This window comes from Colias croceus, chromosome 7 (genome assembly GCF_905220415.1).
Source record: "Colias croceus chromosome 7, ilColCroc2.1".
In the NCBI taxonomy this organism is placed as follows: domain Eukaryota; kingdom Metazoa; phylum Arthropoda; class Insecta; order Lepidoptera; family Pieridae; genus Colias; species Colias croceus.
In genome coordinates, this window is record NC_059543.1 from 4671257 (window position 1) to 4693305 (window position 22049).

Consider the following 22049-nt stretch of genomic DNA (forward strand, 5'->3'; position numbering starts at 1 on the left):
CGGCATTCGCCCGCTTCATATTTTGATCCCGAGGTCAAATCTCCATTTGAATCGCGAAAGAAACATGAATATGTAATCGGAAATTTAAATCTGATGGCTTTGTATTGTTTAGTGTGAAGTGTTTGCATTCTGGATGCTTTTGAGACTACGTGCTGTAAAAATATAGAACTGACACTTCGGCAAAAACTTTTAATTGGAGGTACGTTGAGAAATATCTTTTATTCCTTTATTTGAATATGTTTTTACATAAACACTGACTGAACTAATGATGTCGAATTTCTATCGATTTTTGTTATACATATAAAAATTATTGTTTGAATGTTTTGTTATTCTTTGATATTCCCAATTTAACAAACGTGGCCCTTTGAACATTCACATTTTAACGAATAATTAAAATTTGATATTATAACAATGTTATTTGCTTTCTATTGTTCTACTTGATTTAAAATGATTATGGGAACTACTATAAGTTTATCATAGGACTCGTGATGTAAATTGATGTCAATTTTTTTTAATTTATATTTTTTCACAATTCTAACTTATTCCATATAATTTCAGAGTGTAACCAAGGGGTCGAGGGCTGTGACACTATCTAAAAATAGCTTCAATTTGATGCTTTATTTTGTAACTTTACCTCAGTTAAGATTAATTTTTTAAATTAGTTATGCATTGTAGGTATAGTGACTAAGTGATCGTAAGTGTAAAAGCTTCTGTACACTGTATTTTTTATAATATCTTTTATATATTTCGATTATCCAATGTATTGAATGAATCCAGTCCAATCCAATCTATCAATGAATATAATCTAAAATGCCTATTGCCAAACAAAAAAAAATTCTTCTCGAGTAAAATTTAATTATATTATTAACGGATGGGAATACCTTCAAAAGTCTTTCCTACCGTTCAGTTTTTCCCAAAATTTGAAACGCTCCCGTCTTCCTTCTTAAGTCGCTGTCAAGATCATGGTACCATGTTAATTTGTGTGATTTACTGCCTCCAATTTTTGCCTGATGTACCTACTGCAAGTAAGTACCCGTTATGATGTCCGCGTCTATGAGGCAGTATATTACGGCATCTAATTACCTGTAGTTGTAGCTTGCACAACTCTCACTACAAAAATTAAATGAATTAAAACTGGTAAAAGCATTAAAACACTTATTAATTCAACTACACATTTGTAGCTGTTTCTTTTATTTTAAGCGTACGTATTTTAAGCGAAGCCGCGGGCAGAAAGCTAGTAGTAAATAAAATACATCGGCATCAAATTTTGAAATCGTTTTATATTAAAACATTCAACTGTCAGTACCGAATTGCAGATTTCATAAAGTGATCCATGTTGAATACCTTTAACTTATTGTATTTTGAATTCATTGCTCATCGAAGTGAAAATTGTAATAAACGTTTTCTGAGAACCATGAAATTTATCTGTATAACCAGTTATAGAGTTGGTTCAATAATAATTAAACCAAAAGTATGATTGTATATTATTTACAATTTAATTCATATAAGATTAATAAAAATATATATAAACATAGCCTATATATATATGTATATATACCTACCTTCAATGTGCAATAACCAGACTACAGTTATTTTTATTTAAAAATAGTAAAATGTAAATTAAAATCCAATAGCGAATCTTCCGTAGGAGTATGCAAACAATTTAAAAATATTGTGTAAACACAATATTTTAACACAACTACGCAATTCAGTATAATTTGTTTATTTCTGTACTCTAGAAGTTATACATGAAATTTTAAAATTAAAAGATAGCAAATTGTGATCGTAAGTAGGTAGGTACCTAACAGGTTCATTGCCTATGCTCAAAGGAAACTTTATGCTGGCTCTGCAAAACGATGAACTTCCGGTAATAAAATATAGTTTTAATATAATGAAATTAAATCGGAAAGCACATCAACCCCCCAGTGTTGTTTAACAAGTTGAAAAGAGAAAACCTAAACCCAATAAATTTATTACCGAATAATGCTTTAACAGTAAAAGTGAAAGACTGATTTATTATACTTTCGGCAGATTTATTAGGACTTTCATGTGTAAAGAAGCATGTACTAAATAATAAGTGGATATTATAAATTACCCTTCAATAGCCCTTCAAGCATTCCCTTTTAATCTAAGCGTGTAATAACTAACCACTCTTAGATATAAGGCTTCAAAGAAAGGTTTGATTAAAATCCAGGCGCCTTTTGTTGTTCAAGATATTTGTAATGAAAAGACGCAATGGCTTACAATAAATATGCATCATTGATCAGTTAGAAGTAGGTACATTTACAGAAAGCAATGTAAAATGCTATTTGTAGATACAAATTCCTTGCGATTCTTCAATGAAAAATGATATTAGTAGGTATCCTTAAGATTTTTCGAAATAAGTACATTATTACAATAATTATTATAATAACACACACATTTTATTCGTTGATTACTAAATTAGCAAATATTATTCGTAAATGTTGCACGAAGCTCAGGTTCTTCAAACGACTTTTTTGGTGTAAGATAATGTTTTGGGCATGTAAGAAACAGTTTTTTTTTTATAAAAGCCTCAATGACCTTCCGAAATACGGCAAGTAAAATTGAATCAGTCAATTGTACATTAGCCAACTAAATTCGTTTTCTTCAACTCTAACCTTAGATCAAAATCTTAGATTAAAAGCTGAATACAATCTCGCTATTTACTGAATAATTTATGAAAAAATAAATAAACATTTATTTGGTTTTTATTACACAAAATACAATTGAAATTATTATGACCATCTATTATATAACTAGTACATTCTCATAAATGAATATTATCCTATACTATCCTACTAATAGGTATAAATAATATTAAAATTAATTATTATTAAAATATAATATTATAAATGCGAAAGTTTGTGAGGATGGATGTGTATGTATGTATTTGTTACTCTTTCTCGCAAATACTACTGAACCGATTACAATGAAATTTAGCACACATTCAGAGGGTAACTTGGATAACCACATAGGGTAGGTTATATCCCGGAAATTCCACGGAAACGGAACCTATGTGAGTTTTTTTTGAAAACGCGGGTGAAGCCGCGGGCGGAAAGCTAGTTCACTACAATATTCTACTAATAAAAACAACCGCTAAAATATGGAATGATCTAAGTATTTATTCAATAGAAGCAAAGGATTTCTACCGGTCTTGTTTATTCGTCCTAACACAATATACTTAAGTAAAACCAAATGTGTTTAACTTTATTCAAGTGGCTTTTCATAATAATTTCATTTTCATGAATAAAATACGTTTCAGTGTATTTAATGCTTTAAATAATTTGCACAAATGTAAGTCATGAGTAGTAAATATTAACATTTATATTATGTAGAGTGTTTGCAAATTAATCTAATTTTATTTTAGCTGTTTTAAATTTTTACGTTATAATTTAACCTTAAAGATGTTACTTGTTTACAATTATGCATTTTACATACACGTATACATTCATTGATAGAATGGCAGTTGTTGTAACAACTTAATAATATTTATTACTAGCTTTCCACCCGCGGCATCACCCGCGCAGTCAAAGAAAAACCCGCATAGTTCCCGTTCCCGTCGGATTCCCGGGATTAAACCTATCCTATGTCCTTTCTTAGGTATCAATATATCTCTATACCAAATTTGATACAAATTGGTTCAGTAGTTAAGGCGTGATTGAGTAACAGACAGACAGAGTTACTTTCGCATTTATAATATTAGTATGGATTAAGTATAGATTACTGAAACTTTGCTCAGCTATGAGTATCAAAAGTAACATTACAACTAATTTATATAACTTTAGGCATAGGAATAGCTTATTTAAATTATATCGATATTATTAATAAGATTAATGTCTAATATTTATTCTTTCTTAAAAGCTGAATGATAAACTCATTTACAATCAAGATTATTAGCTAGAACCTCTACGTGTACGTATTCTGAGAATAATAATTAATTAGAGGATCATAGTATCTTTTACGATTCTTAACAAATTTCAATAATATAAACTGTTCCTGTAATAAAAAAAGGATCCGTTTAAATGCAAATGGTTGAAGTTTAAATCTTTTAACTTGTTGCCAAATTCATTGGTTCAAAGCAGAATGTATTTGATTAAGATAAATTACAATTAGTACAACATCAGTTGTTTCTTCGACTAGCTACTTATTTGTGGAACAAATTTACAAAAAATGGACCTTTTAGGAAAGAAGCACGAAAAATAAGCTGTGTTGGTTATAGAGTCATAAAACAGATGACTAATTAATATTAATTTTCTTGCCATAATAATTATTATTATAACTACAATATGCAACGATACAATTCACATTCAAAATGTTGTCTATATTGGCCTGTTATCGGACAGGAAAGCTTATATTAAAACCTTGCACAAAACAAAACTACGAGAAACTTCTAGAATATTTAGAACATGATAAGAGTCACGACTCTAATATAAAGTGCAACACCTATTCTCTTCAATACTCGAGTATAACATGAGAACTTTTGTGTGCATGTAGATATTATGTAAAGAACTTTGAAATTCCCGAAATAAAACAAGAAAACGCGCATCGTTAAAGCAAAGACTTTATAATACACGTGTATGTATTGTAATCTTGGAAGCGATACAGAAACCAATTAGTAGGTACCTACTTGAAACTACTTACATGCGTACCTTTTTTTTTTATAAGCTGTTATTGTACATTTTTTATACGTTGTTATTATGCATTGTTTTATAATATTCGGCAGCCATTTTAGATACAAAACGTGAAAACTCGTTATCCCTTTCTATAATGTAATTTGGGACGGTTTTTATCGTTTGAATAAGGAGATTGAAAAACCTGAGATTTTGAGATGTTCATTATCATTCTCAAATGCGTTTATGTATATTATTAGCTTTGTTTTTAGCAAAAAATAAACTACTAACGGATCGAAATAAATTGTTGTTAAAATGTCCAATAGACGGAGTTACCAAAATTATTTAAACAGTTTAACTAGAGCATTTGTGCCTATTAGCTTCGATATTCTAAGTAAAATTATTGACCAGATTTAACACTAAGTCCAAGTATTTCCATTACAAACATATTTCTGTCTGTGTTCTGAAATGTCAACGATCCACGAGGATCAATATTAATAATTCATTAATAAAATGTACCTACGAAGAATAGACAAAAATATCAATCGTATAACAAAAATACATGAACTCCAATAATATTATTTGTGTCCGAACCTCTCAGCTATTTACATAATATCAACTCTTAGAATTCTTATTTCCTTATAAACGACCTATTTGGATCAGCATTATTCGTTCTTTGCCAAAACTTACATCGCAATTTGTAGAACCCAATCACAAGTGAACAAGTCATACGTTGTACCCATGTTGTACCACTCCAAATATTGATTTTCATTCATTACCATGAGTACCTACCTACTATAGTCGAGCCAATTTAATAGGCAACATTTGACGTCTATCAATTTTATCTTCGAAGAGAGGTAACCTGCTTAAAAACATCGATTAAAATGTATTAATCGATACGGATTTGAAACATTTGTCAATCGAATTTATTAATTTATGATGATTTTTATTCACAAGTAATCAATGCATTCGATTCTAGATGTCAGATTTCGATTTTTAGAGTAACGTCTCTAGTATTTAAAAAGAAAAAAGGTTTATTGACACAAAATTGTAGCGACGTCAGTTTTTCAATTCAGAAATTGTTTATTATGTTTAGGATGGTTTATCAGTAAAATGAAATCTTAAAATTACTTGTATCGCTCATTATTATTATAAATATGTAATCGTAATTGAAAAAAGTTAAGCAAATGTGCAGTTCTAACAAAACGAAATATCATGTTATTCTATGTCGTCGTTACCAGGTTACGTTGTTGAATTTTGTTGAAATGTCAAATGTTGCCTATTAAAATGGCTCTACATTAGAAACATTAATTATTGTAATGTCAATTAGTATTAGCAATCCAGAACATCTCTTTCTGCTTTATAATTCAAAAAACTTAAAAAAAACTAGAACATTCAAAATCTTATCGACTCTGTAGCAATATACCATTGAATATTTCATGACAATAATGCGAATAGAAAAAGAATATTAATATATTTTCTCAAAGCACACAAACAAAGGGAATGCAAATTCTCTTCATTCAGTTGTTTGTTTTATTTCTAGGTAGTTCATCTACAGTAACTCCGGCACGCTCGTTATAACCAAATGAAACGTTTCAATGGACCACAACACTACACTTTCTTTCATTTACTTTAACTAACTAGACGGGGCGAAACTTTGCGGTTTTGCCCGCATAAAACGTAAGAGCCATAAGAAGTCACATTAAGTAAGATAATGTCATAACTTCGCAATTCTGAAGAAGAAATTTGATGTCGGAAATAACACCCTTACACTTGACACGAAGACAACAAAGACTTTTCACGTGCTCTGAGCCTGGGTAGGGACAAAAATGAAATATCTTTCTTTAAAAGTCAATGTCGATTCATTGAATACAACGTCCTTATCTACGAAAGTTACATTTAATTCCGTCAACCTAACAATTCCCTGAAATCAAGCATTTCTTTTCATTTTCTATAACAAATATTCCCTCATTTGTGGCAACTTTTATTGTTATTCTAAAAAATGGGTATGAGCTGATGACTAGGGTTATTTCTAACCTTTCATACCGTATTAAGCGTTATGAGCATTTAAGAAAACATTCACACAAGCTTCTCTAATGTTTCTTCCACCATTATGCCCTATATCTCCAATAAAATTTGTGAATAAATTCCCCCTTCCTTGATACTGCCAATATAACGCTTATCTTCTGTGAATATAATCTTAATAATATAACTACACAAAACAATTTCCTGATACGCTTGTATCGCTATAAGCCCACATTATTGATATCATGTAATATTATGGAACAGCTTATATTATAAGAGCACCTAGAGCATCCAATAGCTTTTCCTGATATTATGAGCAGAAGTGGGCTATATTAGGAAAACTATATTGTTATCTCTAAAGTACTGAGGTATATTGCTTTAACGTCAAAGTGCGCATGCAATTAACTAATGAGAACTGCTTTTATGGTGCAACTACGGTTAGAAATTTCTTGCTAATACCTAGCCAGATGTAATTCCGCATTATATGATACTGCACCCACTGGTGTTTAAAATTTATCAATAAGAATTTTTAACATTTTTATTCGCAATTCTACTTTATTATCGCGATGGACGTAATAGCACACTTCTCAACTACTACACTTGTAAGAGTGAAATCCAAAACAAGAAAATACTTTAATAATACTTAAGTTTCTGGGTAATTTGTCCATTCCAGCATCGGAATAGAAGACCCTCATTAGTTAAAGCATTTCCGTCATGGGCAGCAATTTAACAGAAACTACGCTTAACAGAATCGTCTCCAGACGAACGTTACGATAGTTCACTCTTTTCTGTTTACCGGTCCCTACGGGCCTTTCTGCGAAGACTTTCCGCTTTTAATGTAGTTTGGAACCAATTAAAAAGAAGTCGAAGAAAATCTTTTGCATGCAATGTATTATTTTTCTATGCCTATGCCTATGCTAACTCAATACTCTGAGTTTATTATAAGCTGTAATTTACATATTATAATATTAGATATCAATCCAAAATGTACAAAATAAAAATAGTTCTTTGTTATATTTTACATAGCTTATTTAAATGTGTAACAATAGAAAGCAATTAAGTTACCACGCGTTAGATCAGTTCAATATTGATACCCACCGTATAATATCTTCCTTGTTTTAAGTGACAAAATAGTCCCACCACTAGTTAAGGGAAATTATGTGAACATAATGCTGAAAAATAATTCTCAACGAGCATCATTGTTATTCAAATATCTTGTTGCCTCTCTTTTCACGTGAAAACAAGCTGCAGTATTCTTTTATTCTAGGGAAAAACAAGCAAAAGCATTTCTGTCTATTGTGTCGCCCTTCGCAAAAATAATAAGTGAAAAGCGCTTGAAGCTAAAAGAAAACAAAAACTGAAAACACAGTTTGACACTCGTGCACTGTATTGCAATAATTGTTGTTTACTTATGAGGTGAAACATTTTTTGTTGATGTTGATCAAGGTCCATTAGTTCTAAATAATAAGTATTACATATTTTACGGCTAATATTTTGTGAAAAAGACGACTGTAAGACCTATTTTTAATATTGTGTATATGGATTGGAATGTTTTCTTTAAATGCAGTTCTTTTTCTTTTTAAAAATAAAGGAAATTTGCTTTCAAGTACTTCCCCTCCAGTGTTAGAAAATTTCCACCTTGTATATGTATGTAAATTGTAGAGATGAAACATAATAATTAGCAGTCCACACAGTATGGCCTAGATAAAGAAGATCGATGGATAAGTATCAAGTTCCATTGGAGCACGCAAAAAGGCCATTCATAGGGATCGTTTATTCTCATTAAAGCCTCATATACTGCAGCCCATTAGCAAATTAGTCGTAGGCTTGGCACTCTGTACGATTGGATTGGATTTACATATATTACCTACAAGGAGTGTTGGGTGAATATTTCAGAATTTTTTGAGCATGTTTTACGATTCCCAAAGTGAATATACCGACGCAATAATCGTAGAAATAAAAATATGTAGGTAATTTCTCCCTATACTGCTGTTGTATTCGTAATTATTCTGCTTTGCACCTAATATTCTAAGTATTTCTAAGTAATTGTTTTAATATATATTATGTTTTAATGTAATTATTTTCCTAACTGCTTTTACTTTTCCTTTTTTGGTTAATGAATCAAAACAATTCAAGTATCTCATTTTTTTACATGTAATACAAAGTTATGAAATAAATTCGCGATTCGTGAATGGAATTTCTTTGCGAAAACTTAATACCACATTGTATGAAAATTCATGAATATTCATTATGCTTTATCGTAGGTATAGAACCTGCATAGCTTTAAAATAAAACGATAAAAGATTTCAATAGGCATACAATATACATATATTTAAGCGTAAAACACCGTTTCTTTTAGAATAACAATTTAAATTACAATATTATCAAAATGCTTAGAGCGTTATGAAAATACATGGCATATGTATCTGCGTCAGATCAAATTGTTATGGCCCATTATTTAGATTCTAAGGCATTCTCCTGCTGTTAACGTAACAAAGCAATCATCAAAGCTAAGCGATTTTCTGTTGAATGTTTTTGTTTGAGTTTTGTTGTTAGATGAGTGCTGCAGGCTCCTAAAAATAGTTAAAAACATTGTTAAATATAAATTATCTCATTCCAATTGCATATCTATGTTATGTATCTCGCATATTAATAATTTCCATTAGAGAGTAATTGTTTTTGTCTGTCTGGGATAGCAAAATTGTAGCAGCATAAGCAAAAAGCATCGTTTTTTGCCTTGGTTATTACTGCTAAATTAGTTATATGAATTTTGATGTCGAGTCCGTTAAAAAGTCACTTGCTATAAGAAGTTTCTGAAGGAACTGAACAAAATAAACAATTAACACATATTTATTCTCTTTCAGAACGCATCAAGCGCCGCATTTATGAAGCGTAAACTATGTGCAACGTCTTTCAGTTGTGACGACGATATGGAAGAATTAAATGCAGTATGTATTAATTTATTTATTTATTACTATGGTAAGTATAATTAATTCATAATTGCAGGACATATTTATGATGCTATTTAACAAATATTGTTTAAATTGTTTAATGTAAATCATACAACCTACACAAAATCATGATGTTCACATATTAATATTTATAAGACAGAAATTATATTACATTGTAACGTTTAATCGTATAAAGGTTCATAATACCCCGTAATATTATAATATCTCTATAAATCAATGAAGCTTACAGAGAATTAAAATTGCGCAAAAGGCAGAGTGTTGATAGAAAAACGAACACAAATGTTTGATCGGAAAAAATTGTAATTTCAGAATGGTGACAACTTAATCTCTTAAAGCCTAATTGAGGAAGCCAAATATCACTAGATACTTGAATAGGCAAATATGACGGGTTTCGGGCAGATAAATTTATGTTAATATTAATTATTTCAGGGAAAACAGTAAGGACAATAACACAACATTATGCTTATAAACATCATGATTATCAATTAAAGACCAAATCGTGTGTAAATTTTCGTTAATTAAACTATTATTTATAATTATTAGAATATTTTTGAAAAAAAAATGAAATAAGTACTAATTGTGCCAAGACAATTATGTAAATTAAGGCAAGTTTATTTCTAAGAATTTTATAATTCACTTGTTGTTTGTAAATATTAAAATTAACAAGGTTTGTTAATTTAACAGCAGTAAAACATCAAAAATATTCACTAGAAAAACGCTATTTTCAGTACCTATATTTTTATTCTTTTTGATAATTAGAGCATAATATTAAGTTTAAAAATATGACATTATAAATCAGCAATGTTGCAATGCAATAAAGAATTACAGCTGTATGTATCTTTACACTGTGACTTCAGGATTTCCTTTGGACTTACAAAGAACATTCCTTATTTATTTATAATAAATTAAAAAAGTATCAGAATATTAGTCCAGATATTTATATCTAATTCAAGGAAAACTTTGTTTGTCAAAGTATCATTTTGCAAATAACTGACTATAAGTCCCCTTGGATCTCTTCATCTTCAACTATCTCCTGGACTACTTTTGTTTCTACGGTTGGAGGAGAATAATTTGTCCCTTCTTCAACTATTCTACATTTATGAAGCTTTATGAAATCTTCATGTGCGTTAAGCGCTTGTCTTCTTTCTGTTCCTTCAGCTAATGTTGCTTCCCATGAAAATGCTACTTTAAAAGGATTATCACGGACAGTATTAAGCGCACTATTCTTTAACGAAGAATATTCTTGCAAATATGTTTCTTTTAAAGTGCTCTTTTTTCCTGGCAAAAGACTCTTTTTTACCTTTTCCTCTTTCTTAATTGCTTCAGGGAATAGTATAGCAACGGTATCGTTAAAAATTGTTTTTTGATTTTTCATTATCTCTAACATTCTCCTTTCTTTTTCTAACCGTTGTGCTTCTAATTCTCTTAATGGTTTTTCATGCTCAATCAATTCGGCCCTATTGATTCTTTTTTTGACTGCGATAGTTCGTTCGATCAATTTCTGTATAATTTTCTGCCACCTTTCCTCTGGGCCAACTACTTTCATTTTTTCCTGCCTTCTTGCTTCTGCTTCTTCCTCTAATTTCTTCTCTTCTTCTTCTCTTTGTTTACGTTTTTCCTCCTCTTTCAGAGCAAGAAGATCTCCTTCTTTTCTCTTCATCTCTAATAATATTTGGGGGTTATTGCGCATCCACTCATCTTGCCATTCCATGAATGACTGCATTACCTTTAGTTCGCGAATAATTGTTGCCTCCATGCGACCAATATAGGTTGGATTTTCTATCATGAATATCGGTGGATCTAAGAATAACCTAAAAGATCCGTTAACGTCGCTCACACCAATCATATTTTTAGCTAAGGGTAATGTATGTAAGCTAAGACCGGTCAACATATTTCCGGATAATGTTTGTATTGCAATGGGTTGATCACTTCTTAATAATAAATCCCATACTTCTAAATCACCTTCAGATGTCGTAATGAAAAATAAACTAGGCTTATATAAAGACCAAACACCAGCGGTTAATCGGTACGGGCGCTTTTTCCAAGTTAATGGTTTCCCCATTAATTTATCAGACCAAATTGCTAATATTTTACCACCAACAGTCAAAGTTACATGAGTTATAAAAGGATTTTTTTGAGATGAGGCAACAATTCCATCATGTATGCAGCAACTAAATTTAAATTCTGCATATTCTGAATTCACAACTTCTCCGGTATTGAACTCATGTCCTTCCCAAGTAATTTGAACTAGTTCACCATGTTGAGAACCACAATAAAGGATTGTATTTATATCAGCATCACATTGTCGCACAATTTCTGATTTAAAATATTTTCTTCCTGATCCCGTATTCCTTGGCGTGTATATGTACTTTATAATTGGTGCATTCATGGCAAAGCTTTGTAAAGGTAAAGAAGAAACTTCCCCCGCAGCGCCAAGTTTTAATTTATAACATGGCTGTAAAACTCTATCTAAAACTTTAAATTCTGATTCATCGACTAGTAAACCCAAGGGTCTTTGTAGCACTCTTTTTGACTTCTTAACTTTTTTTCCTTCAAATTGGGTTACATTTTCTACCGACAAATTCCATATAAGGATAACACCATCATCTGAACCGGTAAAAAACATCAAAGACTTCTTTTGTGGGCGATTTAAAACCATTTTGCCTTGAGGAGTAACAGTAAAATTAGGTGAGAGCCAATTTATTGATGTAATGGGACCATAGTGACTTGTTACGAGGTTGCTCAGAACTGTTGGTTGAACTACAGCATTATCCTGGACATTTTTCATCCAATCCATATGAGCCTTCATTGCGATTCTATATTTTTCTCTTTTCTCACTCAGGACCTCGATTTTCTCAACATTTTCTAATTTATTTGATATATCCCATATAATTATTTGCCCGTTAACGCAACCACCAATTAAAATATTTTCATTAAAAGGACAAAACGAAAGAATTTTTACTTCTCGAGGAGCCTCAAGATATAATTTAGGCAATAAACTATCAATGTGGGTCCAAATTAATACAGGATTTATACCATATACCGCTCTTTGAATAGGATCAGCTCGACTACTTACAGTTTTCATAACTGTTGGTGATCCATCTGCATAGCATATAGCGACTATACCCGACCACATTGGATGAAAAACTGCACATGAAATATACTTATCTTTCGCTCTTACGTCGGTGAAACAAACATATTCTTCAAAAGTCATAGTATCATAAATATCGACTGTTTGCTCAGAAACTAAATTAGGATAATCATTACAATACATATCCATTACTGTGTTCAGTTCTACAATGGAGTTAACTTCATTCTTCCGCGATTCCATAAAGCTATTAATCATTTTGATATAAGATGGACGCCTCATACGTAACAAAGCATTTTTGTAAGCTAATAACCCTACCTCATCTGAAGTTCCCTTTTCATCTTCCTCATCTTCATCAGAGCTACCAATCTTATTAGCACCAGCTTCATCATTTTCATTGGCATTCCCAGTATCGCCTCCCGCATCAGTGTCATCGACTTTGCCTAAAGCATCTGCTATTGATTGTGTCCACATATTTTGTGGATATTTTAACAAAGTTTGAGCATGGCTGTGAATCATGGGTGGAGCTGCTTGTGTTGCACAATCTACTCTTCGACGAAAAACACTGTTAAACTTTTGTCTATATGGTGTTAATTCTATATATCCATCCCGACTTGAATTTGTATCCCTAACCTGAAGAGTCTTTGGGTCATTTTCTTTAGGAAATTTAGCACGTATTTCTATCTCCATTAATGGTCTTTGATTTATGGGTATAAGTTCTTTAAGTTCTTTATCGCTACCCAGACATTTCCACGGCCTCGGTTTTTTCTGCACGGCTTTTTCCAGTTTCTTTTCTTGCCTTCTAATAAATCGATCAGACTGCTGTTTGCAATGCTCTTTAGCTTCATTAGTACAACAAACATAAAACTCATCGACATCTTTGGATTCATCTACAATATATCCCATCAAGATCTCTTCACCTGGGTAAGCTTCTAGCAATCCTTTTAATTGAAAAAATTCTGATAACTCGCCTCCTAAATCAATTGTTTCCATAACCTTGGCCTTATTAACAGATTTCCAAGGAAATTGAGCATTAACATGGGTACCGATTACAAGTTCTATTTGATTCTGCGTTTCTTCTCCAATAACAATCTTATGTACTCCTTCAACATCATATTTAGGTATAAATCTTTTTCTGCGGGGCAATGGTTGCTGTGTAGACATTTTGCTTTCCAGCAAATCTTCTGTGAATATACAAGAAATACGAGAAATAAATAAAGATATACCGTTATTATTCGAATACTTTATTATTTATCTAATTGTCAAGTATGTAATAAGCAATGACATTGTTACTATTGTCAACATACTTATTTCATTTTTATTTAAGTATATTTTTTGAGTAAAAAAGTTTGACTACAAACTTTTTATAACATTGAATATCGATTTAATCTTTTCTTGTACATAATTATTACTATAACATAAATCTACTTACTTTCAGAGCCTTCCGTTTTATCCAACGTATCTTCTTCATAGCTCGAGTCGGAGGATTCACAAGCCTGTATAACCTTTTTCGTGTCATCTTCGCTATCTGAACTGCTCATTAAATGTGATGAAAAGTAAACTTATATGATACTGTATCACACTCAAGTTGCCTTTAGTTACGAATAAATATCATTCACAAATAAATATAATATACGCCTGCGTCTTGTAGAGGTTACGATGGTACTGAATGGCACGTTATAGGGAGGGGGCCTGAACATGATTAAGGGTTTGGTTGTGTTTCCCGTTTACTTAATAAGAAAATTAACTTGAATACGGTTGTGATATTTTTGGGCTTTGATAGCAGTTCTTAATAATCTAGTTCCTATTCCTAATAAATCATAGACAGATAGAGCATACAGTTAGTAGGTATAGAGATACGTTTAACTGTTATAATATTAAACTATAATAAATATAATATTAAATATAATATTAAATATAATATTATACTATAATATTAAATATAACTATCTTCAAGCGTAGAGTGAACAGGTACCTTCTAGGGAAGCGCGTACCATCTTAGACCACATCTCAGCTTAACATCAGGCGAGATTGTGGTCAAGCTCTTCCCTATCGTCAATAAAAAAAAAATAAAAAAAAACTAAGCGAAACTAAATACGAAGCGAGATGAAACGAAATGATTTTACAATTTTGAAGTGTAAATGATGAAAATAGGAAAAAGAAAATCGAATAAAGAACTAGCTTACATGATATAATTAACAAATATTACGCACTGTGTGATTTAACAATTAATATGATATTATGTATTGTATAGGCCTCGCTCTCCCACCGTAAGGAATCTGCAGTGCCGTTGACCGCTACAGGCGACCCGATCTTCAACCATCCTTTTGGCTATCCCTTGGCTGTGGTACTAAGACTACGGGTGTTACAGGTACAATTACAGTAAAATAACCTATTTTTGTACTATTTTCTCCAATATTACAAATATTTTTAAGAATATTTGTCCTAAATTACATACAAATGTTTATTAAATATTCCATGAATTTGGCTTTAACAAGGCATATTGACATAATTTTAAATCAACCTAATAGTATCTGTTTTCGATAAGTTCCTTCCTACATAAAATCATCTTGAAAGATAAACCATTCTAATATACATATTTCCAATATCGATTTTACTAAGGCATTGATATATTATACGAATGAAATGTTTCATTGAACGTTAAATCAAAGGTACCGGTATAATTTATTTATCTTCCTTCATATTTCAAAGTCTGCAACATTATTATTTCTTGTAAAATATAACAAAACGTTTTAACCGCAAGCATACCGTGCAATAGCAAGAAATAGCAAGAAATATTTAAATTTCATTTTAAATTCTTATTTTACAACAGTTTACGAGGATATTTATGTACCTGCATTTTACTTTTCTCTCCCGCAAATACAAGATACTTAGCACATTGTATTCAAGAATACTTTTACCTATTTTTATCTTCTTGTTTTACTTTTTATATTGAAAGAAATGTAGGTGTTCTACTTCTAATGGAACCCATTTACACAATACATAACAAATTTATGATAAGCTTTAAATGGTATGTTGTGTCTGAATAGAATAATATAAGAATAGGAAGGTTTCTGTTTCCTCAATCCCGGAACAGTGTAATTATCTTGCGTATAAGGCTGGTTGCAGAGCTTGACCGACCGTCAGTGTGTACCGTCGGTTCTGACGATACGAATCAACAATTGTATGACTATGACACTAATGCGCATGACAATATGCGTGCGTATGGTCGGTCTAGTTATGAAAGGTTTTATGAATTTCCATACATATGACAAGCGCGACTGACGTACGCACTGATGGTCGGTCAAGCTCTGCAACCAGCCTAAGCTCGCACTGTGTTCCCAAACTCCGACGGATATAATAACGAACGTGCTCCATTACACACTGAAGCATAGTTCGCCATACAAATATTGTAGCTCTACATTAAGAATGAAAATAATACCTAAGTTAAGTAAAAAAAAGAGATTGTGTGCCGAACACACGTGTCAGAAGTGAAACTTCTTTGGCAAGATACCAAAATCGTCGCATTACTCTATAACGTGACGGTATTGCCATGACGCATACTTGATATTTTACCCTCAACGTGCCTAATAAAGTTTCACTTGAAAACTAAAAAAACACGTTTTACATCGACTAAATCTTCTCAAATACGTAAGAAAGAAATTATTTTACGTAAGAAGAAAGTATTAAGAAGAAATAAATTATTTTACTGTCACTTATCCTTGAGAGTGTAGAAAGTTCGAATAAAACCTTATAATTTGAAATGGTTCAAAATTAGGAAATAAGGAGCTCCTAATTAAACCTAACTTACTAGCTAGTAAGGAGTGGGTTTCAGACCAACATACAGACTTAAAATATAATAAAAATGTGTTAAAAATAGATACATAATATCTACTATTACGATACAAATATTCCTGATATTCCTGTATCGCAAGCAATAAAAATAACGTCTAATATTATCGTTTCTATATTATCTCATAATGAAAAACGCGGGGAATATTATAATAGATATTGAGTTACCGCCACCAATCCTCCGTTTGAACGAATCGTAGTACGTGTTGAGAAATAAAGGATAAAAGGTAAAATATAATATTATTTAAGACACCATTGTTGATAAATCGTTGTATCGTGATATAATAAGATTTGGGTATGAAAATAACGTTTGATGCTCATATTTTTAGAAACATATATAGGGTTATAGAACGGTCGACTGAATCAAAATAGCGCAACTGTCTGAATATTAAGCTGAGACTTCACAAGCTGGATATGAGCAACTTAATAATAAATTTTGTGTATGAACACATTTGAAATAACTTAGTTACATTTAATGGTGATTGCAAAACTACGTGGTAGTTTATCCTGTTGGAAACTAGTATCGTAGCAATGTGAGGGCTATACATTCTAACTCCGAAGTTTGGGTTGTACCTAGCTTTAGAGACCTAAACTGTCTTAAGACCTAAGATTAACTGTTCTGCTATATCAAGAAAATACAATTTGTTATTTGGATCAGTCAAAATCAACTCAATATATGAACAGAACCATATCCTTAAAAATCGAGTGAAAACGTTTTTAAAACTCTGATTAATTAGTCGTAAATACAGCTTTTTTTTACAAATAGATCAAAAAATTTCAAAACAGCCAAAAAAATTGTTCAATTAAGTCGTTTTTTACTATAAGCCCGACTATCAGAAAGAAGAAATACGGGGAAATCTAAAGCGCTATTCTTAAGAGCATTTACGTACTAAATTCACGTTGAAATAATTGTATATCAGCCCGAACTAAATCCGGTGGGATCGTAAACTCACTGTTTTACCTGAGAGGTAGTTGTGCGATAACGTTAGAAAAAAAAATCAGTGATTTATATTATATTTATTGTTTACTTCATATTATAATATGAAAGCGCTATTAATTTGAAAATATGTAGGTATCAATTCTTAATATAATTGTTCAAATAAAAAGTTATACTTTGTTTCGCTTAAAACAAATTCTGTATAAGGGATTATAATTAATTACACTAGTAGACTAAGGGCTGATTTTTCAATCCTTGGTTTAAATTTATTCGTCGAATAACGTATTAAACTACCATTTCAAAAATGTTTTCTTATTGTCCGTATTTGACAGTTTACAGTAACATTTTAATATGTTCATGTAATACTTTATTAGACGGATAAATTTTAACCAAGGATTGTAAAATCGGCCCTCAATCAAAGCCTATATCCTATCAGTGCCTGTATAAGTGTATAATGAATAATTAACATTGTCGATATATTATATTTATCCATCCTTATAGGTACACTAACTGTCGAAAATTTAACAAATTAAAAGTAAAAGTTAAATTCAAAGTTTAATTAATTAAAACATTGGTTTTGGCAATTTAAACTCCCTCTGTAGAACTAAATACAGAAACAACAAACACAAATGTAACTTGAGAGTTGTAACCAAAAGTTTAAAACACAGAAAACATTTTCTATCTAAAGTTCAGTGAGACTTGAGGTACATTATGGTTGCGAGACCGTGGTTAAGAGATGTGGGAAAATGGACAAAAAATATTTCGTCCCGTTTGAACAAGAAATTCAAAACTAGGGAAAGATAGAGAATTTACAAGAAAAGGTAAAAAAAAAATTGCGTAAAAATTTGCCTATAAGACATAATATTATGAAGGTGGAATTTATAAAAATTAGTTACTCTATGGTACATTTATTTAATTTATAAATTATATGACTTTGTGTGGTATAATGATAAGATGCATTGCTTATTGGTACTGGTAAATAGTAGATTACATAAAAACATTTTTGTCATTGCACTCTATTATATTTGCTATCCTCGAATGCTCCATTCAAATATTTTCCTGTAATTCATATTTCATTAGAAATAAACGCCGGAAATTAATTATTATTTTCCATTCTAGATTGTGTGCGGTATATCAAAAATCATAATGGGCAGTGTGGCGTTTATAGAAGAGCGTCAAAAGCTAAACATGGGTCTTGGCATACCGGCTGGCAGTTTCAGTGTTTTGGCAGCGGGTATGTTTATTTACTAAGAATACTATAAATTAAATTATTATTTGGTTAACATAGTGGAAAAGGTAAGTAACATTTTGTCCCATTCACTCTTGTTTGATAGGAGTTAAGAAGGAAAGAAACAAAAGTCATAACAAGGATCAATGAAGTTAGAAATAAAGGCTTTCGACTGGATATGGGACCATATTGTTTTAATTACGATTTATTTCGTTGAATATTAAATTCAGACTATAATGTGTGTACCTATAATAAACAGCAGTAATACCACAGATAACTAAATATAACTTTATTTTACGTACCTAAGTAATACTATGAAACATAAACATTACCTATGTAGTTTGTAACTGTGTCTTAACTGTAACTGTCTTACCATTGAAAACAGTACTATTCTACAGCTAACTTTAATAATTTAGTTTAAGCAATGATACGTAGTTTCAACTAAGAACACATAAATAAATATTTTATTACAGAGGAAGCTAAAAGTTGGTAACTACAGCAACTTATTGCGTAAACTTTGAAAAGTTTCTCAAGTTTTATGTTCTTTAGTCTGTAATGATACAAACTTGTATCAATAAAGATACAAATAAATGCAACTGGAATCGTAATACTTTATCCATAACCACGTGAATATAGCTGACTATATTACAAGTATTCAAACAAGCACTCGATTTGTAGTTTATTTTTTCTGTATTTCAATAGAATTTAATGAACTGTATATTTTTATTCTATTCTCTGTATGTCACAAACCTAATATCTCACAAGAGAATTACATAAAATGAAATAAGTCCATCTCTTTAATGTTCTACTTGTCATACTCCTGACTTATTTCTTCATTGTCCAAAAACGCAAAGCAGAGAATTAATCGAGAGTGAAACAAAAAATTTAAAAGAAAATCCATTGTATCCGCTTTCCTCATTTCAAAACTCATAACAACAAAACAATCAAAGATAAAGAATTTCGCTTCACATCCTTCTTGAACAGAAGTTTGAAACAATACCAATATCCAAATGTTAGATGAATACGAATATTAAATTGTCAGATAGCCAAAAATTTCATACACACATTATTTTCAATTTACGATTTAACTGTTCGCTGAACACAAAATTAAGTTTATTGTACTGTACAATTTAATTTTAATTTCAATTTTATAGCGGTGTCGATTCATACGTCACGAGGTTGGGGTATGATGTCGAGCGGCGCGATGGGCGTAGCGACAGCTGCAGTACTGTGGATTGTATCTATATGTATGCTCCTGGCGCTGATAGTACAATGCTTCAGGACTATCTTGGAAGTTCCACAGTACAACAGGTTATTTGCTTTTTTGTAATGGTGTTAGAAACTGCAATTTCATCAAACTAAAAAAAAAACACTGTAAAAAAGAATGATATTTAACTTTTATTGGTATGGCATAAAATGTGATGATTTTTTTTATGAATAGTTACTATTATTAGATCTACCATCTTCTCAATTGAATAATTTGATGTAACATAAAATAGAATGCAGTGTCATATCCATTCGATTTGTTATTTTTTTACACTTCAACATGCTTTTTGCCTCCTTTGCAGCAGCGACCCTGAAGAGAGCTTAACATCACCACGCGACCTGACTATCATAGCGATCGTGCAAATCGCTCTCGCGTCCGCTACACTAATAAGCGCGCTGGTGTGCGCCCGTATAGACCTCAGCGCCTGACATGAGCCCAAGGGCCCGCTCGCACGCCGACGCGTGAGCGAAGCGCCCGCCGCCACTGCGACCGTACCCATAGTTTCCACTACAGTTGAGCGGGAGAAACGCGTAGCCTGGCTTATATAAACAGCTTCCAAGTACGAGAAACTATTTTGAATGAAATGAGATTGAAAGGCGCCCGAATTCGTGGTGGCTATGTTTCAAAAACGCGATTGTTGCGTGTGTTTTGACAAGCTGCAAGTTATAGTACCTACTTGTGTTGATCGTAATATAAGGATTGTATTTTGGAATCACAGGTTTAAATTGTCTATGAGTTGTTTTTCTTCACATCACGTTGTTTGTGAAGATGAAAACGTTTAAAAACGTATTTCCGTAATTTGAAAGTTCAAACGTTCTAAACCTGGATCAATAAAATAGATTCTGGCTTCGGCAGTTTGGAAATAAGATTGTTAGTGTCTGATGGTCTTGAAGTTGACCAATAAAAAGAACTATTGTATGTGATACAGAGAAAACAGATGAGCCAAGGAAAATTGCTTTTGTGTATGACATACGAATTCTTTAAGAGTATAACGAATGTGAATAGCATCGATGAAACTTTTTAAATGTATCTGTGGTATTGCCATATAATTATTATATAAAAAAGCTTTTATATGTGTTATTACTATGAATTATTTAAGGTATTTTGTATTAAAATGCCTTTAAATTAACGTTATTATCTTGTCTTCAAAGATCTTTGTAATTTAGTAAGATTTGTGATCTACAAAAGCGAAAAAGCAAAATTCAATGCAAAAATACCTTTGAAATGATGACGGGTTATTTCTGTCTCACACCCCTAGGGGTGGCGTTGTTTCACACCTTTTTAGTCAATTAGTCTTAAAATGGCCCATCCATTAATTAAAAAGAGGGCCTTAACTGTAAAACTTGTATCATAACATGAACAGAACTCTTAGTATTCATTTAGGGTATTATTTTGACATAATTTATTATAAGCTTGGGAAATTATTGATAAATCGTTATTTTGTTTTATAATTTATGATAGAATGAATTTATTTATGATGCTTTCGTAGATTATTATATTAAATGAGTAAGTATACGAACTATCTTGCTGTTATTTTATTATTTCTTATAATATGCAAAATTGATTTTTCCATTGTATTTTTAAGTAACTAGGTATATAGAAAAAAAAAATTAATATGCAACCCATAATATTATTTATATTTTTACTAAACATGTAAATATCATCATATTGTATTACAAATATTTCTATAAACTAAATAATAAGTGTAAATAAATTACTATTATGTTCAATAAACATATTATATATGTCTTTTATTGCTCCTAGCTGAAGATAAGTGTAAAATATTAATTAGAAAACAAATTCACTACCCATACAAATATAAGATCACTACCACAAATTCACTACCCATACAAATATAAGATCACTACCACAAATTCACTACCTACCCATACAAATATAAGATCACAACCACAAATTCACTACCCATACAAATATAAGATCCAATTTTATGGGTTAAAATATTCGAGAGAAGGTAAAATAAGGTATTACGATAATGTACTTGTTACTTTCTCTAAAAATAAGTTTAGTTTTATCCTGTAGAATATTATT

General features: G+C 31.1%; 2 protein-coding genes across 3 annotated transcripts; one reads left to right on the plus strand and one right to left on the minus strand.

The window, feature by feature from the left end:
* On the plus strand, positions 1 to 20659 carry LOC123693409. Of its 2 annotated transcripts, none has more exons than XM_045638488.1 (6): positions 1 to 199; positions 9521 to 9604; positions 14971 to 15087; positions 18625 to 18739; positions 19888 to 20044; positions 20302 to 20659. In XM_045638488.1, the coding sequence occupies exons 2-6, from the start codon at positions 9542 to 9544 to the stop codon at positions 20426 to 20428; spliced, it is 579 nt and encodes a 192-aa protein (XP_045494444.1). In that variant the 5' UTR covers positions 1 to 199; positions 9521 to 9541; the 3' UTR covers positions 20429 to 20659. The 2 variants fall into 2 exon arrangements, with proteins under 2 accessions (XP_045494444.1, XP_045494445.1); XM_045638489.1 differs by having other exon boundaries at positions 20305 to 20659.
* On the minus strand, positions 10611 to 13897 carry LOC123693408 (dynein axonemal intermediate chain 3). Its single transcript, XM_045638487.1, has one exon. It carries the CDS (start codon positions 13878 to 13880, stop codon positions 10623 to 10625), a length of 3258 nt encoding a protein of 1085 aa, XP_045494443.1. The 5' UTR covers positions 13881 to 13897; the 3' UTR covers positions 10611 to 10622.
* Positions 20660 to 22049: the final 1390 nt, after the last annotated feature.

Excerpts from the sequence above, each read along its gene's own strand:
- LOC123693409 (XM_045638488.1), top strand. The coding sequence starts at position 9,542 with ATGAAGCGTAAACTATGTGCAACGTCTTTCAGTTGTGACGACGATATG. Across the intron at positions 9,605-14,970 it reads ATATGGAAGAATTAAATGCA|GCCTCGCTCTCCCACCGTAA; the intron begins GTATGTATTAAT and ends TGTATTGTATAG. Across the intron at positions 15,088-18,624 it reads TAAGACTACGGGTGTTACAG|ATTGTGTGCGGTATATCAAA; the intron begins GTACAATTACAG and ends TTTCCATTCTAG.
- LOC123693408 (XM_045638487.1), bottom strand. The coding sequence starts at position 13,880 with ATGTCTACACAGCAACCATTGCCCCGCAGAAAAAGATTTATACCTAAA.